The sequence below is a fragment of the Nymphaea colorata genome, chromosome 1 (assembly GCF_008831285.2).
Source record: "Nymphaea colorata isolate Beijing-Zhang1983 chromosome 1, ASM883128v2, whole genome shotgun sequence".
Classification (NCBI taxonomy): Eukaryota; Viridiplantae; Streptophyta; class Magnoliopsida; order Nymphaeales; family Nymphaeaceae; genus Nymphaea; species Nymphaea colorata.
The window spans coordinates 28245982-28272972 of record NC_045138.2 but is presented as its reverse complement, the minus strand read 5'-3'; the positions used below and the strand labels follow the sequence as shown (position 1 = coordinate 28272972).

At 40.1% G+C, this 26991-nt stretch overlaps 4 protein-coding genes and 1 pseudogene across 6 annotated transcripts; 2 read left to right on the top strand and 3 right to left on the bottom strand.

Annotated features, from left to right (window-relative positions):
- Positions 1-423: 423 nt before the first annotated feature.
- LOC116246324 (uncharacterized) lies at positions 424-25256 on the bottom strand. The gene is made up of 10 exons (XM_031618153.2): positions 25250-25256; positions 5559-5646; positions 5324-5453; positions 4658-4780; positions 3800-3856; positions 3607-3680; positions 3183-3302; positions 2305-2362; positions 2105-2165; positions 424-726 (listed from the first exon to the last, which is right to left on the bottom strand). Exons 4-9 carry the CDS (start codon positions 4755-4757, stop codon positions 2146-2148), a joined length of 429 nt encoding a protein of 142 aa, XP_031474013.2. The 5' UTR covers positions 4758-4780; positions 5324-5453; positions 5559-5646; positions 25250-25256; the 3' UTR covers positions 424-726; positions 2105-2145.
- Positions 5653-8414, top strand: LOC116246320 (pentatricopeptide repeat-containing protein At5g13770, chloroplastic). The gene has a single exon (XM_031618147.2). It carries the CDS (start codon positions 6144-6146, stop codon positions 7995-7997), a length of 1854 nt encoding a protein of 617 aa, XP_031474007.1. The 5' UTR covers positions 5653-6143; the 3' UTR covers positions 7998-8414.
- On the bottom strand, positions 8575-14330 carry LOC116246323 (phosphatidylglycerophosphate phosphatase PTPMT2-like). Of its 2 annotated transcripts, XM_031618151.2 has the most exons (6): positions 13815-14323; positions 12464-12586; positions 10462-10555; positions 9530-9612; positions 9342-9431; positions 8575-9172 (listed from the first exon to the last, which is right to left on the bottom strand). In XM_031618151.2, the coding sequence occupies exons 1-6, from the start codon at positions 13977-13979 to the stop codon at positions 8789-8791; spliced, it is 939 nt and encodes a 312-aa protein (XP_031474011.1). In that variant the 5' UTR covers positions 13980-14323; the 3' UTR covers positions 8575-8788. The 2 variants fall into 2 exon arrangements, with proteins under 2 accessions (XP_031474011.1, XP_031474012.1); XM_031618152.2 differs by lacking the exon at positions 9342-9431 and having other exon boundaries at positions 13815-14330.
- On the top strand, positions 14458-17007 carry LOC116246325 (probable protein phosphatase 2C 39; annotated as a pseudogene).
- LOC116246322 (uncharacterized) lies at positions 17999-25235 on the bottom strand. Of its 2 annotated transcripts, XM_031618150.2 has the most exons (11): positions 24956-25235; positions 24643-24730; positions 24398-24527; positions 22834-22956; positions 21976-22032; positions 21783-21856; positions 21359-21478; positions 20483-20540; positions 20283-20343; positions 18842-19030; positions 17999-18372 (listed from the first exon to the last, which is right to left on the bottom strand). In XM_031618150.2, exons 1-9 carry the CDS (start codon positions 25216-25218, stop codon positions 20324-20326), a joined length of 933 nt encoding a protein of 310 aa, XP_031474010.2. In that variant the 5' UTR covers positions 25219-25235; the 3' UTR covers positions 17999-18372; positions 18842-19030; positions 20283-20323. The 2 variants fall into 2 exon arrangements, with proteins under 2 accessions (XP_031474010.2, XP_049931677.1); XM_050075720.1 differs by lacking the exons at positions 24643-24730; positions 24956-25235 and having other exon boundaries at positions 22834-23035; positions 24398-24528.
- Positions 25257-26991: the final 1735 nt, after the last annotated feature.

Here is a 26991-nt window from a genome sequence, read left to right as displayed (position 1 = left end):
CTCGGTCCATAATTGTTTTTCTTATAAAATTTTTAGTTGTAAGTAAAAAAAACATGAATTTTATATCTATTTGAAAGTTCCTTGAGATCAGGACAGCACGAGTGGTTAACTATTGTTGCGGAGAACAATCTCAAATACGTATTTCATGGTCAATTGAGTGGTTAATTCTTATACAAAACATTCTCAAATACGTATTTCATGATGACAAATATCTACATCTATCAAGCTTCTGATTTGAAACAGAAAAATATTTCATGGTGACAAACATGTTCATTTATCAAGCTTCTGATTTGAAACAGAAAACATGGCATGAGATTACTTATAACCACATTAACTGAAAGGGTAAGCTCGTACTATTTACTGCAATATTTGAGAAAATCTCTCTCCACGACGTCAGGTTTTGAAAATATCAAGTCAAACTCATTTCACATTAATGGCTTTGCCTGCATTGTGCCGCGCCTGTGTTGCAACCAACTGCTAAAATAATAGAACGATTTTCAGCTGTACAAAATTGTTTCTCCCTTTTTCTGGAGGCTTGAAAATCCAGAATCGGAACTAAATGAACACAATTACCACACTATAAACAATGATATCAGAAAAAAAAAAACAAAAAGAAGAAAGAAAAAGTGAGGTTAAGTCTATTTTCTTTCGTCAGATGTCAACTCCTACGTCCCACAGGGCTTGCCTCTCTCGCCCAACGCTTACACTTGGATCTGTGGCATTTCCCTACGCATCAAGAGTACTCTTAAAGCAAGAAATAGAAAAGGGAAACTTCCAAACATATGAAATATTTAAGAAAACAAACACAATTAGGTTTACGTCCAACTGTTAAATCCTCAACGACCTTTTTGAGTCCTTGACCATTCAGCAACAACACGTTTGTCAGTTTATTTCAACTTACTACTAACCCGAAATCAAGCTAGGGAATCAAAACAGTCAAAGATTCTGAAAAAATATCGCATACATTATTTTCCATCAACGAGTTTCGCTATCCCAACAGTTTCTATGCATTTATCAAATTAGTTGGATGCTTTTAAAACAGCATCCTAACTAGTGTGCATGGATTAACATTGTGGAAGTTACGTGTGGATATTCTGATATCTCCAACATGGCACTTTTCAAGACTTACATTTGTTTCTTAAATTTTTCAAAATTTATGTGTTTTTTAGATCCTTTTTAGAGGATAAATAAAAATCACATTTGATACTTGTCAAATGGCAATGAGCAAATTTGATGATGAAACTTATGGACCTTTTCAATTAAACATAAACAATGATTAGAGACATTTTTCAATAATATCAACAACTTGAGCTTTTCTTATTAGAACAAAAATTGTAAACGTGTGCCCAAAATTCCTTTAACCCAAACAAGAGAAAAATAAAGGCACCTGTACAAAAGTTGGCACATATTCTTGTTCTTCTACACTAAAAGTCGTCCGTGTGTTTTTTTTTTCTGTCTTAATCTTCCTTCAGTGACTAATCAACAAGCATGGAATTAAGACAAATTTCATACACTAGGAAGCAACGATTTCATCCTTTTTTGTCACCATAAATTATAGATCAAAAGTGAATATGCTGAAGATGTGAACGCTATTACAGTATTAACATAGTAGTGCTTGAAGTAGAGTTGTTTGCATGTTCATATCTTTAACTCCAAGCAAAGGCCCTGTCATTGATGCTTGTCACGTATATAAGGATTAGATGGGCATCTATTCAATGAAGGACATTAAAAATTGGGCATTGTAAATTGTAACATTTCAGATGAACTTAGACGCTGGCTTCTCTTTTCTAGCAGTTGAGCTTGAACTGTGCCTAGTGGCTCTGTTGTAGCCTTGAATTTAGATTAAGCTTGAAAAACGAAGCTCAAGCTCAACTTTCCACCCCTCATTAGTTCTCATGGGTTCGATTCCTTCTCTTCACTGCATGTTTCCATATAGTTGTTGTTCACAGAGTAAACCAATATAATATGATTAGAGCATGCATCATCTAGAAACAAAAAACATAGCATTCAAGCATGTCGCTCTAAATATATCCTCTTCTAAAGCAGTCGATGCACCAATATGCAGGTAAGAATAGAATCATATAAAAAAGTTTCAGAGAATCACCTGTTTGCATTTTCCATTATATGCAGCAACATTCTTGTCCTTTACTCATAAGTTGGTTCATCTGCAACAAACAGACCGTGCCATTAGAAATCATAGAATCAGACAAGCATGTCTGGCCACAATCGTCACCAAATGGACGTATTTAAAAGCTGCAAAGTTGTAATACAAATCAGTGTATTTGAAGATACAAACACGCATACCATTCCCACCATCGTCCTCACCATCAAGAAAATCCTCGTCATCGTCAAATCCAAAATTCTGTAGAGGGCAAAGTCAAGACTTTCAAAATGCAAGGGCATGACGACATATTAGAACCCCTAGGAGAGAGAGAGAGATGGAGCACATTGTAGCATCATATATTTCTTTATGTGCATAAAATGGAGCATGTTGAAAACAAAATATCCAGAATGGATGATTTACATTAAGTAATAATAGAACGATTCCTGAAAAGGCAAGTTTTTACTATGAAATAGCACTAAAGAAAAAAAAATAAAAAGAAGCAAAGTACTGGCGAGAAATACAGACAAGTTATATACTTCATGCATGCAGACATGCTGCAGTTGACTCCCTGCATGATTCTACTATTTTAGCCTACGAAAGGCAAACCTAAAGGAAATAACTGCAACAGTTTCATAAACCATCTTCTGCATCAAGACAAGGAAGTGACAAGCAAGATGAGTTCATGACTTCACATATTACCAGCTATATCTGTACAGAAGCTAATTTTGCCATAAGAACCACAGAAGGCCATCAGACATATTAATTTCTGATAATTAAAAGTAACTATGTGAAGAAAAAATTAGCATCCTGACAAACATGCACATAATCAACAGCCCATAATGCAAAGAAAAATGAAAAAATATAAAACCAGCAGAAAGAAAATACTCATTATTAATCAAAAGTCAACGAACTCAAAAGGGTGAGTGTTATTTTACCCAGTGGGCATCTGAGTTTGCAAAGAAACCTACTCCAACAAACTCAAAAGGATGTGCGCATGTATTCAGGGGAGATATCAGTTTAAAAAAGCCCCACATTCCACTAAGAACTTTGTACTAAAACCTCTATCATGCTCACTTACCTCCGTATAATCATCAGCACCGATAGCCTCATCATCTTCCTCTTCTTCTAGATTGTCATTCTCTTCGCCTTCATCTTCATCTTCATCTCCCTTTTTTCTCTTTTTATCACCCTGCTCTGCCTGTTGAACACATGGAATTTACACTTAAAAATGCATAAAAAGATGCAATTTTGCAAAGAGTTTCAATGAAAACATAATCTGCCACAAAACCCACTGTCTAAGTGATAACTTTTTATGGGTTTAAGAACTTAATTAGTTTAAAAACAGATAGTTGCAATGGATGCTTAACCAACTGTCCGATCCAAGTTTCCTATTTTTATAGGCAGTACATTAACTGGCTGTACAAAAGCAGACAAAAAACCTTAAAGACCAAAGACATGCTAGAAAAAGGAAACAGGGACAATGCAAACAAAGTTTATTTTACTTCCTCATCCTCGTCAGCATCATCTTTTCCATCATCTTTGAGTTTGGCAAGGAGTGAATCCATGTGATGTAAATCTACCCAGAAGATGCTAAGACAAGTTATTTTTCCTTTTAGAAAGTAGAAAGCGTACTATAAGAAATCAATTATCGTTCAAATATCAAAAACTCAATGATAAGAAATATGCAATCCACACCTTTTTTAGCTTTAATACGATGAGCTGAAGACCTCTTTTTATCTCGCTGTGCTTGTCCTGTAAAGTCATCTTATCATATTAGCTTACAAATGCCGAAAAGGAGCAAAGGAAATCAAAAGAAATTTAGACTAGCAATCGAAAAAACGAAGAAAGTAGGGAACTATAAATGTTTGAGTCACCAACTTGAGTACAAATTAATAAGTGTATTCACAACCTGAGCTTAGCCTGCTCAAAGCGGGCTTCAGAGTTCAGTCTCAAATGGCCCAGCTTGAGCTTGGCTCAGCATGCTAAGAGAGCTCAAGATCAGCTCGGCTAAGCTTGGGTCGAGAGCTTAGCTGCACTGAGTTTTTTTTTTTTTTTTTTGGCAACTTGTTTTGAAAAGATGCAAATGAGTTCATTCATCCTGAAGTTTGAACAAACAAGGGAGGTAACTATGCCAACAGCTATTTTGTAATGATATAATGGAATATATTATATTGTACGTTCATGAATAAGCCTAATTGAGCTTAAAAGAATCAAGCTTACCTGACTTAGGCTTGATTCATTTAATTAAACGAGTTTACCCTTCACCTCAAACTTGCCTTGTTTGATAATTGAGTCAAGCTTGAGTAGCTTTACTCTTTGCATTACTACAATAGGTTTTTCCATGGCCAAGTAACCCTTTCCATAAGCAATCTTCAGAAAATGTTCCAAGTCAACAAATCCAAGTTAAGAAAAAGACCTTCGGCTTGAAAAAATTTTGACGAACCGACTCTTATTAGATTTAGACCAGCGGAATAGAAAATACACAGTTGGTTGCAAAGTCTTTATACCACAAACAATATCATTAGCTACGAATGACACCATCTCTTAACTTACCTTCAATTAACTCCATAGGGAAATTTGATGGAGTGAGAATCAGGCAGTCCAAAAGAGTTGCACGTCGAACTGTTTCCTTTGCCTTCATGTCAGAGTACATCTCTACATCTGGAGCTAAGGTATCTGAAGTGATGATCAAACAAATCTTAAGCACTAGCTTGAGACTGTGTGCCACTTATATGAATCTGGAACCAAACTAAACCTAGAAAAAAAAAATCAAAATCTGTAGGACCTTCAAGACAAAACTAGTCCATCGACTCACTAAGACAAAAGGTCAGAAAAAGTACCGCAGATACCAAAGCAATAACTCAAGGACCAAGGCATGCATGCCTGATACTAAGAAGTGATCTCCATGCTAAGTAGTAACCAACCAAGAAGCCTGACCTGATGCAGGATATCTCTAACAAGCTGAATCTAATAAAGATTCATGTTTCTATATGATTTAGTTCCTCAGAATACAAGTCTTACTTTTCCACAAACATGATTTAATTTCAACAAGCTTTCCATAAATAAATAATGCAAAATTCCTAACAAAATCCACCAGATGCATAGCCTTAGTTGCTATCTGCACCGAGATGCAGAATACATCATGTAACTCAAAATCATAAGATGAATGCAACAATAAGGGGAAGGGGGAGATGCATGTGCGACCAAGAGAGTGCCCACCATGAGAGAGAGATCTATCTTTGATGAAGTATGGGGAATTCTTACACCACGACGCAAAGTGCCTCTTCCTGTCGATAAGGAACTTCTCTTCGTCTGTTAAATCCCTGATTGGTGGTAATCCCTCAATCTTCTGCTCTCATCCCCCGAAGAGAAAAGGAGAAGGAAGAGTCAGCACAGACACAGACACACACACACACATTTCTTTGGGGATGGAGGAGAGAGAGAGAGAGCTCACAGGAAACAAAGCGAAGTCCTCATCACCGAGTGCTCGGCCACCACCGATGGCACTGCCAGGCCACCAGCCTCGCCCGCGCCCACGCCCTCTGAAAGCCATCCAGGAAAGGGTGAAGAAGCCTTCGAACAAACTTTTTTACAAAAATCTGATTTTTGCTTCCCCTATTTGGAGATGATCTTGAATGCCAGAGATTTGGAATTTCGTGTACCCTCTCTCTCATATGCACATAAGGAAGAAAATGAAGAGGGAAGAAAACAGCAGCAGGGAAGAGGCCGTGTAACTTTGGGCATTGGCTGCCTTGAAAGCAGCAGCGCGGGTATCGCAATTTCGTAAGACGGGTCGTCTATGCTTAGACTGTAGCGGTTCGAAACCACTTGATAAAACGCCTCTTTTGCTCCGATATTTTTCTAAATATCACGATATTTTTGTAAATTGAGATGGTTCGGAGGAAGGAGGCTTATCCGCCATCCAGTTTCTGGACAACGTGGCATCCCTGTCTCCCTCTCAACGATTGCGACGTGGCAGAAGATAGACTCTCACTCTCCCCACCCCCAGTTCTCACTGCTCTCACAGGGAGGAGGAAAAATGGCAGTCGCGTACGTGGAGCACCCCTTCCACCACCTCTACCACCCACCTTTCCGGCTCGGAATAAGCTCACTGACCACCGCCACGTTCGTCACACTAAGTCGACAGAGACTCAGCCGGAAGGACGGCGCTTTCCACCTGTCCAACGTCGTCTCTGCCTGCGGCTCGCCATCGGTTCCCATCCTTGACGATTCCGCCAACGCCATTCCAGCTGCTGAAGTCCGCCACCTCCATGCTGAGGCCGGCGGCAGCGGAGCGCGGCAGAACTTCGGTCAGCGTCTCCAAGACTTCCTTCGACAAGAACCGAATGAAGAGTCCGTCTTAGATTTCTACAGAGAGGCGAAGAAGGATCCCAACTTTTTCTTGGACTTCCTGTCGACGAATTTCCTTATCTCGTTCTTGACCAAATCGGAGCAATGGCGCAACATCTCGGAGATCGCTCCCGATATCGGCATCTGTCTCGCATTTCCCGGATCCTCCACTGGTTCAAAAGCGGTTCGGCTGTGCATATCATCTCGAAAGTTCCGAGTCGCCGATGCGCTCCTGGACTCGCTGGCAAAGAACCGACGCACCGCCGCCCGGGAGTTCGCGTCGGCGATGAAGGGCTACAACGAGCTGCACATGTACGGCTCTACTGTATCACTTTACGATCGGATGGTTTCCTTCGGGATCGAGCCGGATTTTCTCTGTTACCGGTTGGTTTTGGAGGCTCTTGAGAAGAGCGATGAGACGGACAAGGCCGCGCGAGTCTTCGAAGAGATCAGGTCCCGGGGACTCGGCTCGAGCAGCGAGGCGAAGTCGATTTACCTCGCGTTCTGCCGAACGCTCGTCCAATCCGGCCGAGCAACGCAAGGCGTCGAGCTCGTCAGGGAGATGGAGTCATCAGGAGTCGAGCCGGACCACCGCTTTTACGCCTGCCTGATCCCCTCGCTCGTCGCCGAGGGGAGGCCAAAAGAGGCCGAGGCCCTCCTGAGCGAGTCTCTGGCCAAGCGTCACCCGCCGAAAGACCAGACCGTCTTCCTCCGCCTCGTCTCGTTACGCGTGGACTCGGACTCGCCCGAAAAAGCAATGGAAATCGTCGCGGCAGCAAAGAATTCCGGCGTTATGCTCACCGACTGTGTCCTATCGGTAGTGGTCGGCGGGCACGCGAGGAGGCGCGGCCCCCGGGCGGCCCTGGAGGCTTTCGACCAGCTGACGTCCCTGGGTCTCCGGCCGGGACAGGTGACGTACTCCATGGCCGTGGGCGCGTGCGCGCGGCTGGGGCTCACCGCCCGCGCCGAGTCCCTGCTTGTGGAGATGCAGGCCTCTGGGTACGGGAGGTGCGTCTTCGCCTACGCGATCGTCATCCGACTGTACGGTCGGGAAGGCCGGTCGGGCGACGCGCTGCGGATGCTCGGCGTCATGAAGGCGAAGGGGTGCCGGCCGAACGTGTGGGTCTACAACGCCCTGCTCGACGTGTACGGGCGCGACGGGAACGTGCGGCAGGCGGAGCGGCTGTGGAACGAGATGCGGGCGCGGAAGGTCCGGCCCGACCGGGCGAGCTACACGAGCCTGATCGGAGCCTACGCTCGGGTCAAGGACTACGAGGCCTGCGTCCGAGTGTACAGCGAGTTCAAGGGCAGCGGGGGCCGACTAGACCGGACGCTGGCCGCTGTCATGGTTGGGGTGCTGTCCAAGAGCACCAGGGTGGACCAGCTGATCAGGTTCTTGGGCGACGTCAAGGACCATGGGGTTGGGCTCGACGCGAGGCTGTACAGGTCGACTTTGTACGCGCTCAAGGACGCCGGGCTCCAGGCGCAGCTGAAACGGTTCCTGCAGAGCTTCGGAACGAAGGCCAAGCTGGGGGACGCTTGAGCGAGTCAGTGGAGGGCTGGTGTTTGCCTGTGAACGAAGGACTTGTTGATCCACTCGTTTGGGATTGATGAATTGGTGAAGAACCAAGTGGGCTGCCTTGAGTAGGTCCACTGGAGGTGGGAAGTGGGTGGTGCAGGTGATCAGACACAGTTTGCTGAGCTTTTTCTATAATGACGAAAGCTGCGAGTTAGAAGGCCAGCTTTCATGATGTATGCTCCCGATTGACGCGTTGAGGTTTCCCAAATTTATCATACAATTACATGACCTTGTAACGTTTTATCTCAGCTGTGAACTACCCAGCAGTTCATATACGAGCTGTTGCTGCTTCATTCCTGCTGTGATGCTTAAATATTCAAATAGCGGGAGATTCTTGCGCTATTTACCAGTGAAAAATTTTGAGAGAAGTATTTCTTTTTCTCCATTTCCTGACTGAGAAAATTGAAGTGAACAATTCGTTAGAATCAAGTTCATCTTATAATTTGCACGTGCTCAGCTTTCTTGTTTCAACAGAAGCTTTGGAAGAAACTATGGAATTGCATCTCCAACGGTTGGCAAATGAGAAGAAAAGGGCCACGTATATGCTATGATGAAAATCTTTGTCAAGCTCCAAACTAGTCTACAGATGTCACGGGATATCTACAGACTTGTTCTTACAGACAAATAGTAATATATACAAACTTGTTTAATGTACACATTTTCTATACACAGTAAGCTTTCAACGATGATGAAGTTTGAAGAGAGAGATCTCTCTTCTACATTAATGCCATGGTAAAGCACACACAAGCTGCACACTAGCACACAACAATCTCCAAACCTGTCTCTGGCAACTGACCACTAGAGGGTAGAAGGCATTTGGAGGCTTCCACGGGTGCACAATTCATTCTAAGCTTTCCTGTCAACAACTTGGTCTCTGCAAAAAGAATACAAGAAAATCTTGCTAACTCTGCAGATGCTCGAACCATCCGCATGACACCTCTTGCAGCTGCTACCTGAACCTTGCAAGCTGTTCTTAGTGCTTCCCAAGATTTTGAACTGCTACTGCTAGGACTGTACCCTTCAATATCTTCCAATGTTACAAGGACGAGGGAATTTTCATCATCATCATTACCATAAGATAATTGAGTTGGCATCACTAAAAGTGGTCTGGATCTGCGCATCCCAAATTCTTGAACAGCCTGATTCCAACATCCAATGTGAAGAATAAACATTACATTAGTAAAAGATCTTCTCTTTCAGCATGTTGTATTGCTTGGACAAACATAAAAAAATATGGACAAATAACCAGAGGTTGCCTGCTCCACTGCCATGCTAATTAATCATTGTATTTGAGGGTGAACATTATACCTGCCATTGAGATCGGGCTAATAGAACTCGTGGTCTACTTGATCGAACAAATGCAAGCGCAGTATCAGGTGTCATATTCTTATATGCCATCTGTTGCAAATGACAACTTGGTTTTCTGTTACTGTTTCGACAGGTCAATGGTGGCTTGAATGAAGCATGTGGTATTCATGCTTTGAAATGATACATACCAAGTAGCAGAGAACAACTGTTGTACTCCTTCCTCGCCCAGCTTTACAGTGAACATAGGTGGTCATACCACATGAGGCATAATCTGCAAATCAGAAAAGAAAAGTAGGTTATCTGGTCTACATGACGTCTCCAATGACAAACTACAAGTACAACCATATACCCTACAGAATCTCTCTCTGAGGAGAAACTACAAGAAACACAAGCTGAGTCACACTGGGGAAGGCATAGAAGGGTACCACGTAGCAATTTCAGAAAAAGTGGGTATGCAGAACAAAACACATATTCCCATTGCAGTGATCCACAAAATTCAGGCAAAATAGTTTTATATGCACAAGGCAATGCAGTCAAGATGAAAACTATGTTGATAATCAATAACAAAAAACAAGTCAGGGTTCCAAATGCCTTCAAAAGAATGGTCAGACATGGACCCAACCCAGATCTGAACCACAAATAGCTGATGTACTATTAGCACTGGTTTCCAAATCTGCCCCTACCTACAGATATAGGTCAACCTGAAAAGGAGTACCCATGTGATCTAGCGGAGAAGATTCTTTCAAGATACCACTTTCAAGGCAAACTTTAATTTTTCCTCTTAAGAAACAATGAAACAGTTCTAAATGGTGAATTGGACAGAATACAACTCTCCACTTCTGAAGCCTATTGACTTGCCTTACAGAATACTAGAAAGGGCAAATTATTGAGGAAATAGAAGAGATATAAATTCAAGTATATGCACCCAAGGGGACCAGGGCCCTTCTACCAGCAGCAATGGGCCTTAGTCCAACAACACCAGCGAAGGGCTTACAACATAACCAGAGGCCCAAATTCCAATAAAAATGGGGATGGGCTCATTCCAGGCCTGTGCATCAAGAACGAGTAAAAGACCTTCCTTTAGGGGATGCATAAAGTAATGGTGTCAAGGTTCACTTACTATGAATGAAATCTACTGCTCGACAGATGTTAGCATACGAAGGAGCAAAAAGATAATCTCTTGTTGGAATCTCCAAGTGTTTGATACCGTGATCCTGAAAACTCATGTCACATACAAGTTACAAAGAGAAACGTGCAACTATCAAATTATGGTCATAAGGCATTTCTCATGCAAGAACCTGCCACAAGTTGGTTACGCCACACAGTGCACAAGCACAAATAAACTGACTTGATGAACATGACCCAGTAAAAAGTTGAAAAAGCAAAAGTGTGTGCAAGCTAAATGAAGTCAACATCTTACAGAGCTCAACTGTGACTTGCTTCAGTAAAGTACTCGAAAAGAGAAACCAGGAGGCTTGTATGGTACACACGTATACCATTGCCGTAGCTTAGTATAAAACAGAACCACCATAAATCATTCGTTCCTTTCTGTTTGCTTTAAGAAAGCAATAAATTTTAGCAACTTTCCCAAATAAGACATTCAAAGTCCTCCAAACAGGTGTCAGGAAGCAAGTATGCAGGGAGAGAAGTTTCACCTCAGATAAAAAAAATAGATACTTCCCTCATGTCTATGGAGGCTAGTGTTGCCAAATTTTAAGTTTCAAGTGACAAAAAAGGTGTCTAGCTTCACAAGCAAAGAAGAATTTAAACGAGTTAAGGGGTATTGAGGGTGTTTTGGCTCATCCGGCGCCAAGTGGAAACAGAACTGCAACGAGAACATAAAGGTGAAAAATAATGTTATCGAACAATCACTCCAATAGGTCAAATTGTATCAAAGTAAAATGTCTAATAAAGGAATACAGCAAGAAAAACGTTCAAAAACATTTATTTGGAAAAATAAGATTTAACTGCAGAAAATGAGGAAATAAAGGGACATTTTGCAACCTTCATATGATAATAATCTTTTTCTTTTTTCTGGCAAGAAAACATCCATATAAGGACCAAAGAGAATAATAATATGATAGCTAGGTATATTCAAAATTAATGTAAAAACATTGTAAACAAGGTGAGGAAGAAGAACTCCAGTGTATGATAGAGATCACAAAAAAAGAAGAGATCATCTTAAGGACGGATGTTACTTCTTCTATGTATGGTCAAAGAGGAAAAGAGAGAACTTCGGTTGACACAAGGAACAAAGATTTAGCTTGTTATTGGGGCATTGTAAACTATTTACTATGTGAAGTTTGACTCCATTACTTTTGATACCCAATTATCCTGTCATAAATGAATAAGTTTATAACTTGAGATCCATAGTAATGATGTGAATTGTAAGTGATCCTGATTTTAAGCATCTGTACTCTACATATGTAAAATTCTCAAAGGAGATACAATAAAACACGGAAAAGAATTTTGTGAAGGGCTGAAGGCGAATGTCTAAAACAAGCACAAGTTCCTTGTTAAGAAAGATGGCAAAAAATCCAAATGGCACGTTTTTATACGCTAATTCTTGACACTGGTTCATGAACATGTCACAATCTGAAACACATCTCAAGCATTGCTCCTTAACGTGCAGCAGACAAAAGAAACCTATGTGAGCTGAGTTGGGACGAACAGCCTTGTAAGTAGACCTTCTTTGTGCTGATGAACCAACTGAACATTACCCACCCTTTTATATGACTAAAGACGTTCTTTCACATATCGAAGTGAGTTGAGCCACTAGCCACTTGGTTCATTAATCCACACTCAATGTAAATTTTGCCAAATGGAGAAAAGGTGTGATAAGCAAGAATTGTCAGAGCCATGTTTTGTTCAATTCAACTATAGAAGATCAATTTTTTAATGAAAATAAGACAAATGCTGGGTGTTAGTTCATACTAGCAAATTGAACATAAACAGGTTATCCACTTATTCATTAGGAAAATGATAGACAATTATAAAAGCAATTTTGCATGAAAATCCAGTGATTGATAGAATCATGTTCAAATCATCCTCTTAGAAAACACACAATGGAAATACAGGAAAAGCATCACACGTCATAAAAATGTGTGGTGATAGATGCTTACCTTATACAAAGAAGTAGGTACTAGAGTTTCATATGGCTCATTGAGAGTGATGACACCTCCAACGCCCAGCTCTTTCAAACGAGGAACATCTTTTGGAAAAGGGACAGCACCTAACAAGAGAAACTGAAAGCAGTGGTAGGAGAATGTTTACCTTACCATAAAATGGAGAGATAAAAAGAAGCATATCATGACTACATGCATAAGCATGACGACTTCATACAGAAACCTCTAAACTATAGCCCCTTTAATGGGAATCGCCAGCTTGCTTTTAGAATTTATTTCCTGTTCCATTGGAGTGAAACGTGCAGATATGTAGTATTACAGTATATACCACTCTTCTTTCCTCTTATAAAAAAACACAATTAGAAAAGACATCAACCATACTTGATTATTTTAGTGGAAGTATGACAATAGTGAATATGCCATCGATATATATAATGACTCGTCGTAAATAAGCTGAGTATGTTTCCTGAATTTGATATGCACTAACCGGCTATATTCTTGGGCTAAAGGGCAATCAAATTCCTTCCCTCTATTCCGGTGGTATACTTTCTGTCAGTTTGTTATTCGGCAGACGGAATCTACCCCCTTCCCAGTCCTCTTGTTCCAACCTTCTTTACCTTTTCCCTTCTAAAAAACTCTTCCCTTCAAAACAGAGAACTAAGGCAAAAGAGAACGAATAAAATCACTAGTAAACTCACAGATTTATCATTAACTCGTTTCTACCATCCGACGGTCTTTTAGTGCCTAGTTTCTTAGTGGCTGACGGGCCATCACCTTCCCCTGTTCCTTTCTCTATTACCAATCAAATTTGTCCATAAGAACTTCATTGCATGAGTAACATCAGCTTCTTTGTTGCAATCTTGTAGACTTAAAAAATTGCTACATTCGGATCTTTAGCACCAAAATTATTGCAGCAATAGATTCTTAATAGCAGATATCGGAACTGAACAACCAATTCAACTTGATGGGAATCCTACCCAACCCTCAGCATGTATCGCGGACCCATCGAACCCCAATCTGAACACGGTCAGGGAGTGGGTTCGTGAACAAGGTTCAGAAAGCGGGTCCTATTTTCTCCTTCAGTTATTAGAGACGCAATGTCACAATATCTCTAAATGCGCAAGAAGATTTAAAGGAAATTCTCATTGAAAAATGATCAACACAAAGTAGCTTCGGCATTGTTTCTAACTCTTGTTACCGCATACTTTAATCAACAAAATCTTCCTACGGGAAAGAATGAAACAAGAACGCCACAACTAAATGGATGCACAATTGGAACTCCAAATACCATGAAAAGGAATAATGAATTCGGCAAAAGAAAAAAAACCACAAAATCGAATTTACGAACCTCATCGACCTCGTCCCACCACCGGAATTCCGCCTGTATCTTGTTTCGAACGACGTTGTAGAACAAAGTCGGGTAGAAAAGAGCCCGAGCACCCAACCCGACCAACGCCCCACCTGTCCTCCCCTGAAAACCCATGCCATCGGTCGCATAATTCCCTTCCTCCATCCTCAGCTTGATCCTCAGATTACCCAAGAACGAACCACATTTGACCAACCATAATTCCCCTCGGAGTAACCCAAATATCCCTTCCCAGAAAGAGGCAAAATCCGAAGCAGATTGAGGCAGAAACGAGATATCTTTCCGTCGGCAGCGAAATTTATCGAAACTTCTCGACAATTAAGGCAAAAACAACTTCGATTCCTCGATTACCTTTGCGCCCCACAATTCTTTGCCGCGGAAACGCACCCGCCAGCGAAGGTATTCCTTCCCGAGAAATAATTAAAGAGAAAATTAATTAAAATTTTCTCATTAGATAAAGGAGTTGCATAATTGCATCGCTCCCGCCAGCCCCAACAAAAATGAAAAATGACCATTACGTCCCCCGCTTTTCTCCCCTAATTGGATTGAGTAGGAGATTATCTCACCGTTTAAATGAAAGCCAAAGCTTTATTTCCTCATTCTTGTTGTCCTGTGTAGGTATTTCATAGGCTTTAACTTTATGCAGAGACCCACCTTTTTTTGCCTTAAAACTCTTCCTAGATATCAAATGGGAATGAAAATCTAAAGACACTCGAAGGTAATAACCTTCATTGCTCGTTCCTTTTCTTTCTTTCTTTCTTTATAATGCTGAGAGTTGAAGAAGAAAAACTTGGTTATACAACTTCACTAAGTTTTAGCTGCATGAATGTTTGCCTTAATATTGTCTAACACTTTGTAAACTACCCATTATTCATTAAGGCTTTTTGTCAGCAGTAAAGCTTGAGGCTTGTACCCAATCTACCCAAAAGTCAGTTTAGATTTTGTTTACATATTAAAATTTCATTATACACATACTGATCATTAATCTAACTTGTCAGACCCGAGCCAGTGAACAAAGTGGCTGTGCCAAGTGGCCTAAGTTCTCAGCCATCCCATGCAACCGCCTCTTACTTTGTCAGTTGCCACCGGACCCCAAATCTTTCAGGCCATTTTCTCCGGCAAATTTCAGGAGCCCTCAAGGGATAAGTTCCTCTCTTAACTGTGGAAAGGGGAAATGGAGGTACGCTGTGGTTTTCATCTTCGAATTTCAGTTTTCAATGAAGGTGTTGGTATTGGCGAAAGCTGTATACTAATACAAGAACGTTTTGTGTATTAGGCTTTATGAATTACAATTTCCTTTGTTTATACTTCTTGCAGAAACAAATCGAAGTAAGCTCTCCGTCACCAAACAAAGGGGAAGAGGAGAGTGAGAGCCGTCGATCAGGGAGGCGAGTCACCTATGGCTTCCATTTGGTCAAGGGAAAGAGGAAGCACCCAATGGAAGACTACGTTGCAGCAGAATTTGGGCGAGTTAAGGGAGCAAAATTGGGCCTTTTTGCTATATTTGATGGGCACTCGGGCCATGAGGTGCCCAATTATCTGAAAGAAAACCTGTTTGACAACATTCTCAGTGAGGTAACTTTTACTGCCTGAATCATGAAGAAGATAGACTCTGAGTGTTTGGCAGACGGAAAAAGAACCGACTAGTTTTGAGTATTTTAGTTTCCTTTGGTACTTCCAAGTTCCACCAATTAGTTGCTACCCTTTAAGTCCTGTGCTTTTACGAGTTTATATAAGGGAAGTCTACTCAAACTAACATTTCTCTTTAACAAATGATAACTTCTGAATGAAGCAACTTTTTTTTATGCATCACCGTTACTTAATACTATATATACAAGTCATAATTTCTGAAGGAAGCAACCCTTTTTTTATGCATGACCTTTACTTCATTCTGCATATACAAGTCACTGTTCTGCAACTCTATATATTTCACAATTCTATATATTTCTTTCGACTATGGTTGAAGACATCCAAAATATCAGATTGAGTTGAAATAATGGTATCTCAATTAGATTGTATGTACATATTAGCAACTCTGAAGAACATATGAGACATACACATCTTTCACAAATATAGATCTTCTTCCTCATTTCTGCTCAGACCAAACGCTAGGGACGCATAATGCGCGTGTTCTTTTTTGCCATTTAGCCGAACTTTTTGGGAACGAACAGAGGAAGCAATAAAGCAAGCGTACGTGACAACTGATGAGGAGATCTTGGATAACACAGATGAGCTGAGAAGAGGAGGTTCCACAGCGGTGACTGCTATACTGATAAACGATGAGAAACTGGTGATGGCAAACGTCGGCGACTCTAGAGCAGTCGTCTGCAGCGACGGCGTAGCCAAGCAGCTTTCTGTTGATCATGAGCCTGACAAAGAACAAAGAGCAATCGAGGAGAAAGGTGGTTTTGTTACGCATAGGCCAGGTAGGAAACCGCATGTTACAGTTGAGATGATTGACAATGATACTGAATTCATTATACTAGCAAGCGACGGGCTTTGGACGGTAAAGATATTTCATAGTAAAGATATTTCATATATATATATATATATATATATATATATATATATATAACTTGTGGTCATGGCTATAGAGTTCCCTTTTCTTTTTTACATGACACATATTCATGGCACCTGGACAAAAGGGTGCAACACCTCTGTAATCAAATGCTAACAATTTCAAGCTTTCAGCTTATCAAGCTTGATAGCCTAGGGTAACTCCTTTTTGTTTTGTTTTCTTTTATATTTTAAGGAAGGTTAGGGGCTTCTTTCGTTCATTAAATAACTGAAAACATCATACGTTGAACATCTTCATGCTTGGAGACGTGAAAACCTGATTGGTCCATGCTCCTTCTCGAGATAAGACTTTGGCATATTTAACACCCCTTCCGAGACACTAAAGATGAAATTAAATGTCATTGATTCAGGAAATCGTCAACTTTTTTTCCGTCATCCACTGTAAATTCGATGTGATGCTCTTATCTTCTCTAACCTTTGACACAGTTGCATCGATAACAAAGATATCTTCTGAAAGGAATCCTTTTTCAGGGTATTCTTTGTGAAATGGTGTTCCAGTTAGGAGACAGGGACTCAACACAGACTGATATGAAATTCAGTTACCTGCAGAGATGCACAGAGGAATTTGGGCATACGTTTATCTTTTATTCTGGCTTCCCCAATACATCACGCCAGAGAGTTTATTGAGAAAAAAGAGGAACTTACTGAGTTCTTGGATATGCATGAATTTTTTTCATCAAATGTTACAATGAACTGTTTTTTTCATTGTATAAGGTTTGCCCATTTGGGAGCTTCAATACTTGTATGAAACTCCTGCGAACCCGATGTGTACCAATCGTGCGAGGATCTTCTCTTTTTTGCGGCGGTCAATGGCGTGTAGAAGAGATGTGGTTGGAATGCTCGAGGCAGAAAGAATTTCCAAGACGAACAAATGAAATCTAAATTTTCCCTGAAGTCTTACGATAAACACGAACCGGATAGCGGCTGTCAACCCAACTACTCTCCTTTTCTTTATTACCCTCTTTTTGAACTGACAATATAACGGTGGGAAACTGTCATACATCAACTTTTACGCCTTTTCATCTTGCAAGGCATCCAGCCGACACAGATAAGATCAGCCCGCACTAGACTTTTACTTCAAAATTAGTGAGAGCTCTCTGCATCTTCTGTTTGATTATCTTTACCAATAAAGGAACCACCACACAACGAAGGCCTACTTTTTTCGAATGTCAAAAATGAAGGTTCTTGCTAGTAGCGCTTTCAGAAATTTTGTGGAAGTTCCAAAAAAACTTTTACACATTCCCCCCTCTAAGGAGATTAAGAATTTTTTCGTATTAAAAGGTTTAGTTCCTGTGCACTTCATTGGAGACGGAAAATTCTTTAATACAACAGTCGTTAAGCTAGTGCAAAGACATTTCATGAGTAATAAAACTTTAAGCTGCGCAAGTGAGAGAAAATCTGTCCTCGGTAATTATCCGTATGAGAACCCCTCATTTTTCAAGTCTTCTTACTTGGGAAAATTTTGTGCAGTGAACACAAGACGCTTTGAATCACTTATGGAGGTACACATTCTACAGTTTGCTGCTAAACTTAAAATGCATATGCAGACTTGTGCACACGCGCACACAATTTTTGAATAGACATGAAAATACTTGAACATACGATCTCTTCCTCCATTGTTGGATAGGAAAATTGGCAATTTAGTATTTCTTATTACATTTGAATCTTTCATAAACTATAAGCTTCTTTCTCTCTTTGAGTGGGGTTGAGAGAATTATACCCCGCTTGAATTAGGGGATTTGCACTAAGCAATCCCGGTCAGTGCAACAATAAACATCTTCAGAAAGAATTACTGTATCAGAAAGCAACGGTAAATGGCATCTGCCACTCCATCTTCATCATTGGACGCAGCAGTAGCGTCTGCAACTGCTTTAGCCTTATCTACACCATTTTCAAGCACAACTCCCAGTGAAGCAAGTTTCAGCATTTCAATATCGTTTTCACCATCACCTATGGCCATGACCTTGACAGATACAATATTGGGTTAAGGAAGAGAAAAATAATAAAGAAACATATGGACGAAGGAAGTTTGACCAGCGGTATAAGGGGAGACTGTTTTGAAAGTCAAAAACCAGATGGGAAGTTGAAGACTGGGCTGAGAATTCAGAGAGGAGCATTCCTTATTTTCCTTAATTGGAGATAAGAAAAATGCAGTAAAATCATAAACAGAAATTAAAGTGGTGAGAGTTTGGAAGGTTCAAGCCTCCATGACAGAATAAAGAAACTTCAACCGTGCCATTTTGGTTTCAGGGGCTAATATTCTTACTTCAGGCCTTCATGGAATAGTGCAATTTCAAATTTTTAAACCTGTCAGAGCATTGACTGGTCTCTAGAAGAGGAAGATAGGACTTCATTACTTCAATGGCCAACTCAAATGAAAAATATAAATGGAGGTGGCATGGACAGACAAAGACCCATGGTTTTTATGTTACCTCGTCAGCTTTAGCACCAAGATGGTCCAGCAGCATGTGCACACCTTCACCTTTTGAAGTCCCAGGTGGAACAATTTCCAGCATATCAGCCTGTGCCTGAACAACACGAGCTCTTTCTTGCACTGCTTCTGACCAATGAGGCCGCAAAGATGTAGAAACACTCTCTGCAGTGCCATAGAAGAGCAATTTCTGCAAATACCAAAGAAAAGACAAGAATATTATGCCACTTTTTGTGATGCTTGAAAGGCAAGATACGGACATGAGATTCGGTCATCTAAGAGGCACCTAAAGTAGAGAGGAATGTTATGCCTCTTTTACAAAATTTGATGCTTCGACAACACATGCAGGCATGGGAAGTTTGGCATCTCAGGGGCTAATATTCTTAATTCAAGCCTTCACTGGTCATAACACCTGACGTCATTAAGTTGACAAAACACAAAACGTGTGATGGTGGTAATAGACATTTAATTTCAATGCTGTAGGTGTCCAATACTAGCTTTTCCAAGAAATCGTTGCTTTCCTAAATTTGTCCATATCAGAACAAATCATAAGAAAATTCCAAACGCAGGAATGTAGAATGAGGTAACTGTGAACCAGTTAGAAGGTCAAACATGTTTTAACACAAAAAGGAAAAAAACGCGCCAGGAATCAAAAGCAGCAGATCTTATAACAAAACCTGCTTCCCAAAAAAAAAAAAAAAAAAGACTGGGCAAAGTCTCGCAACATAGGAACTTTGTTGTTATAACAAAATATAAATTCCTGAAAAAATCTAGTCACTATCTCAGAAAACAGGAGCTTTCCTAAATTTTTGGAGCAGCAAGCCCAGCAGGAATTAAGACAAATTTCATACACTAGGGAGCAACGACTTCATCTCTTTTTGTCACCATGAATTATAGATCAAAAGTGAATATGCTGAAGATGAGAAAGCTATTACAGTATTAACATAGTAATGCTTGAAGGAGAGTTGTTTGCATGTTCATATCTTTAACTGCAAGCAAAGGCCTTGCCATTGATGCTTGTGACGTATGTAAGGATTAGATGGGCATCTATTCAGGGAAGGACATTAAAAATTGTTGGCTTTATAAATTGTTGCATTTCAGATGAACTTAGAGGCTGGCTTCTCTTTTCTAGCAGTTCAGCTTGAACTGTGGCTATGGCTCCTTTGTAGCCTTGAGTTTAGATTAAGCTTGAAAAATGAAGCTCAAGCTCCACTTACTACCCCTCATTAGTTCTCAAGGGGTCGATTCCTTCTCTTCCACTGCATGTTTCTATATAGTTGTTCACAGAGTAAACCTATATAATATCATTGGAGCATACATCATCTAGAAACAGAAAACATAGCATCCAAGCATGTTGCTCTAAATATATCCTCTTCTAAAGCAGTCGATGCACCAATCTGCAGGTAAGACTAGAATCATATCAAAAAGTTTCAGAGAATCACCTGTTTGCATTTTCCATTATATGCAGCAACATTCTTGTCCTTTACTCATAAGTTGGTTCATCTGCAACAAACAGACCGTGCCATTAGAAATCATAGAATCAGACAAGCACGTCTGGCCACAATCATCACCAAATGGACGTATTTAAAAGCTGCAAAGTTGTAATACAAATCGGTGTATTTGAAGATACAAACACACATACCATTCCCACCATCGTCCTCACCATCAAGAAAATCCTCGTCATCATCAAATCCAAAATTCTGTAGAGGGCAAGGTCAAGACTTTCAAAATGCAAGGGCATTACAACATATTAGAAGCCCTAGGAGAGAGAGGGATGGAGCACACTGTAGCACCATATATTTCTTTATGTGCATAAAATGGAGCATGTTGAAAACAAAATATCCAGAATGGAAGATTTACATTAAGTAATAATAGAACGATTCCTGAAAAGGCAAGTTTTTACTATGAAATAGCACTAAAGAAAAAAAAATAAAAAGAAGCAAAGTACTGGCGAGAAATACAGACAAGTTATATACTTCATGCATGCAGACATGCTGCAGTTGACTCCCTGCATGATTCTACTATTTTAGCCTACGAGAGGCAAACCTAAAGGAAATAACTGCAACAGTTTCATAAACCATCTTTTGCATCAAGACAAGGAAGTGATAAGCAAGATGAGTTCATGACTTCACATATTACCAGCTATATCTGTACAGAAGCTAATTTTGCCATAAGAACCACAGAAGGCCATCAGACATATTAATTTCTGATAATTAAAAGTAACTATGTGAAGAAAAAATTAGCATCCTGACAAACATGCACATAATCAACAGCCCATAATGCAAAGAAAAATGAAAAAATATAAAACCAGCAGAAAGAAAATACTCATTATTAATCAAAAGTCAACGAACTCAAAAGGGTGAGTGTTATTTTACCCAGTGGGCATCTGAGTTTGCAAAGAAACCTACTCCAACAAACTCAAAAGGATGTGCCCATGTATTCAGGGGAGATATCAGTTTAAAAAAAACCCACATTCCACTAAGAACTTTGTACTAAAACCTCTATCGTGCTCACTTACCTCCGTATAATCATCAGCACCGATAGCCTCATCATCTTCCTCTTCTTCTAGATTGTCAATCTCTTCGCCTTCATCTTCATCTTCTTCTCCCTTTTTTCTCTTTTTATCACCCTGCTCTGCCTGTTGAACACATGGAATTTACACTTAAAAATGCATAAAAAGATGCAATTTTGCAAAGAGTTTCAATGAAAACATAATCTGCCACAAAACCCACTGTCTAAGTGATAACTTTTTATGGGTTTAAGAACTTAATTAGTTTAAAAACAGATAGTTGCAATGGATGCTTAACCAACTGTCCGATCCAAGTTTCCTATTTTTATAGGCAGTACATTAACTGGTTGTACAAAAGCAGACAAAAAACCTTAAAGACCAAAGACATGCTAGAAAAAGGAAACAGGGACAATGCAAACAAAGTTTATTTTACTTCCTCATCCTCGTCAGCATCATCTTTTCCATCATCTTTGAGTTTGGCAAGGAGTGAATCCATGTGATGTAAATCTACCCAGAAGATGCTAAGACAAGTTATTTTTCCTTTTAGAAAGTAGAAAGCGTACTATAAGAAATCAATTACCGTTCAAATATCAAAAACTCAATGATAAGAAATATGCAATCCACACCTTTTTTAGCTTTAATACGATGAGCTGAAGACCTCTTTTTATCTCGCTGTGCTTGTCCTGTAAAGTCATCTTATCATATTAGCTTACAAATGCCGAAAAGAAGCAAAGGAAATCAAAAGAAATTTAGACTAGCAATCGAAAAAACGAAGAAAGTAGGGAACTATAAATGTTTGATTCACCAACTTGCGTACAAATTAATAAGTGTATTCACAACCTGAGCTTAGCCTGCTCAAAGCGGGCTTCAGAGTTCAGTCTCAAATGGCCCAGCTTGAGCTTGGCTCAGCATGCTAAGAGAGCTCAAGATCAGCTCGGCTAAGCTTGGGTCGAGAGCTTAGCTGCACTGTGTTTTTTTATTTATTTTTTGGCAACTTGTTTTGAAAAGATGCAAATGAGTTCATTCATCCTGAAGTTTGAACAAACAAGGGAGGTAACTATGTCAACAGCTATTTTGTAATGATATAATGGAATATACTATATTGTACGTTCATGAATAAGCCTAATTGAGCTTAAAAGAATGAGGCTTACCTGACTTAGGCTTGATTCATTTAATTAAACGAGTTTACCCTTCACCTCAAACTTGCCTTGTTTGATAATTGAGTCAAGCTTGAGTAGCTTTACTCTTTGCATTACTACAATAGGTTTTTCCATGGCCAAGTAACCTTTTCCATAAGCAATCTTCAGAAAATGTTCCAAGTCAACAAATCCAAGTTAAGAAAAAGACCTTCGGCTTGAAAAAATTTTGACGAACCGACTCTTATTAGATTTAGACCAGTGGAATAGAAAATACACAGTTGGTTGCAAAGTCTTTATACCACAAACAATATTATTAGCTATGAATGACACCATCTCTTAACTTACCTTCAATTAACTCCATAGGGAAATTTGATGGAGTGAGAATCAGGCAGTCCAAAAGAGTTGCACGTCGAACTGTTTCCTTTGCCTTCATGTCAGAGTACATCTCTACATCTGGAGCTAAGGTATCTGAAGTGATGATCAAACAAATCTTAAGCACTAGCTTGAGACTGTGTGCCACTTATATGAATCTGGAACCAAACTAAACCTAGAAAAAAAAAATCAAAATCTGTAGGACCTTCAAGACAAAACTAGTCCATCGACTCACTAAGACAAAAGGTCAGAAAAAGTACCGCAGATACCAAAGCAATAACTCAAGGACCAAGGCATGCATGCCTGATACTAAGAAGTGATCTCCATGCTAAGTAGTAACCAACCAAGAAGGCTGACCAGATGCAGGATATCTCTAACAAGCTGAGTCTAATAAAGATTCATGTTCCTATGTGATTTAGTTCCTCAGAATACAAGTCTTAATTTTCCAAAACATGACTTATTTTCAACAAGTTTTCCATAAATACATAATGCAAAATTCCTAAGGAAATCCACTAAATGCATAGCCTTAGTTGCTATCTGCACCAAACTATACTGTCTCAACTAACACTGAAAATCAGCCAGTTAATTGACAATTACTATTTATAATCAAATGCATGCACTCTCTTTGTTTCTTCAGATTACTTCCTTATTTGCATAAATAATGGTGTGCCCCTCCGGAACACAGGTTTTTCTTCAGATGTTCACAGTGTATCGTTACTGCTCATGTCTGCACAAGTTTGAATTCATGCAAGGAATTAAAAGTTCCAAACATTTAATCAATCATCAAAATACCCGTTTTCAATTGCTTTCTATCTCCAAACCTAAATAACTTTTTAACCATGTTAGCATTCCCAATTGAATAGAAGCAATCTGAGGAATAATCTATTCCAATAATCAAAGTATCATGGGGATTTGGAACTAATTACTAAAATTATTTTGCCGTAAAAAATTGTAGAAAGAGAAAACACTTGAATGATGCTTTTTCATTTGTACAGGACCAAACCAAGGTCTCTGATTCGATAAACTTTAGTTGTGGCAAACATGTCATGAGCTAAAGACTTGACCACTTGAACTTAGCCAGAAGCAATTGTTTGGTCAATCCAATGACTGGTAACACGTACTTGAACTCAGAAAATCATCATTTATGACCAACAACAGGACACACTTCTGCTGGTATTTCCTGCTGCAGCTACTGAAAAATGATTAATATATAACAGCTATTGATTCTCTTGTATGCTAGGAAAAGCTTTTTCTTCATTTTTCCCCACAAATGCACAGAAAGCAAGTTCGACTGTATGACTTTAACAGCTGTGATCAACCAAATTGCTGAATATGCTGATCAAAAGGACACTGCAACCAATTCGCTACCCATGGTTCACTTATCCCATAAAAAACCAAGAGCAATAATGAGGCATCAGGAAATCTACGAAATTCTCCATATCATTGATGCAGAATAAATCATGTAACTCAAAATCATAAGAGGAATGCAACAATAAGGGGAAGAGGGAGAAGCATGTGCGACCAAGGGAGTGCCCACCATGAGAGAGAGATCTATCTTTGATGAAGTATGGGGAATTCTTACACCACGACGCAAAGTGCCTCTTCCTGTCGATAAGGAACTTCTCTTCGTCTGTTAAATCCCTGATTGGTGGTAATCCCTCAATCTTCTGCTCTCATCCCCCAAAGAGAAAAGGAGAAGGAAGAGTAAGAGAATCAGCACAGACACAGACACACACACACACACATTTCTTTGGGGATGGAGGAGAGAGAGAGAGAGCTCACAGGAAACAAAGCGAAGTCCTCATCACCGAGTGCTCGGCCACCACCGATGGCACTGCCAGGCCACCAGCCTCGCCCGCGCCCACGCCCTCTGAAAGCCATCCAGGAAAGGATGAAGAAGCCTTCGAACAAACTTTTTTACAAAAATCTGATTTTTGCTTCCCCTATTTGGAGATGATCTTGAATGCCATAGATTTGGAATTTCGTGTACCCTCTCTCTCATATGCACATAAGGAAGAAAATGAAGAGGGAAGAAAACAGCAGCAGGGAAGAGGCCCCCAGCGAGAGAGAGACAGAGAGACAAAGAAAGACTTACATTTCGGACACGGATATTGAGGGGTTATCTTGGATCGGAGAGAGAGAGAGAAAGAGAGTTGCAGGGGAGAGAGAGAGAAGGGGGAAGAGATTGTTCTCCTCTTTTGTTGAGGACGAAGAGGGTTGCGGCTGCGAGAGGCACGTGAGGGAAGAGGTAGCGATACGCGACCGGGCCCTATTATTCCGGAATCGACCGAAACGGTCGAAAAGTGATACAGTAGAGTCGTAACAAAGAAAATCCGGTTTGATCTCACAGGAAACCATCCGATCGTAAAGTGATACAGTAGAGCCGTACATGTGCAGCTCGTTGTAGCCCTTCATCGCCGACGCCAACTTTCGGGCGGCAGTGCGCGGGTTCTTCGCCAGCGAGTCCAGGAGCGCATCGTCGACTCGGAACTTTCGAGATGATATGCACAGCCGAACCGCTTTTGAACCAGTGGAGGGTCCGGGAAATGCGAGACAGATGCCGATATCGGGAGCGATCTCCGAGATGCTGCGCCATTGCTCCAATTTGGGCAAGAACGAGATAAGGAAATTCGTCGACGGGAAGTCCAAGAAAAAGTTGGAGGCCTGTCTGTACAAATATACAGACTCTGTATATATATTGACCAGCTGGCGGACAAGTGAGAGTCATTTCAAACACTCTTGTCAGTTTAAAGAAATAACTTAACATCACTTAACGGATTTCAAAGGATTGGATTGGATTGAATACATCTTCAACTATATTTGTTTTTTCGGATGTTCATATATTTGGATTCGAATTTGGACAATTGAATTTGGATTCAAATTTGGACAAAGCAAAGTCATATTCGAATCCGAATCCAAAATCCGATTTTACAATTCGAATCCAATTCGAATCTGATTTTTATATTTATATCCGAATCCGAATTTTGAACCGAATTTTGTCATTTTTCAAGCATTAGATAGAGAATATTTGTCTAAAACTGAATCCAATCCGAATTCGAATCCGAATCCAACCCGATATTCATGTATATCCGAATCCGATCGGATGTCATTTATTAAATCCAAATCCGATCCGATTTCTTAATCGGATATTAAATTTTTATTCATATCCGTTTTTTCGGCAACTTTGGATTATGGGGGCACACGAAAAAGTCTTTTTTTAAGGGTTTCTACCGCTTACATGGGCGATAAGGTTCCCTCCCATTTACTCGGATTGGTACCCGGCTTATTCATGAGGACTGTCTGATTTATCGTAATAGATGGTTGAGAGGAAAAAAAAACTGAATAATATTTTCGTCATCTAATATTAGTTTACATATTTGTTTGCATCATCATGGTATGAAAGTTGGGTGACTTTGAATAGCCAGAGTTACCATTTACTTACTATTTATATATATTTATACATATATGCATTTGGAGAACCTCTTTTCCTGTGTGCACCAATGAAATTTCATGTGCTTCATGGCGTCTGCTCATGATTAGGTTAAATTATTAAATTATCAAAAGAAGTTGACATGTATGGTCTACAAAGTTTGTTTAACAAAATGATTAGTCCTGAGTGATCTTATTTGAATATGTAAAAAGGGAAATCAAGGAAATAAAAGGCCAATGGCTTCCAGTGCCTTAAAATAAAATCCTGAACTTTGAGAGAGAGAGAGAGAGAGAGAGATGAAATGGGTGTGCCCTTAATTTTGGGGTCCGCCAACTTGGGCTTCCCTGTGGTTCTTGCAACTGCCGGATTGCTGTTTTGTCCGGTGGCCACCGAATTAATGAGCGCAACGCATCACCAACTTGTCATTTACTTGAGAGAAGAAAAGATAAAAACAGTTTGTCTACAGTTTACAGAAAAGAACCCCGAAAGCAAATTCCTCGCCCTTGTTCCTGCTGGCGGATCTAAGAAACGACTCTTTCAGCAGTCTTGGGAGACTTGTTGGAATTCTTATATATTTTTTTAAAGGTTTGAACTTTTCTGGGCTCTCATACGTCCCATTTAATATTCTGCAGGAACACATTTATATAGATCTTCCCCGCAACCCTTCCCATTAAGTTCTTCAAGAAAAAATTTCTTTGAGA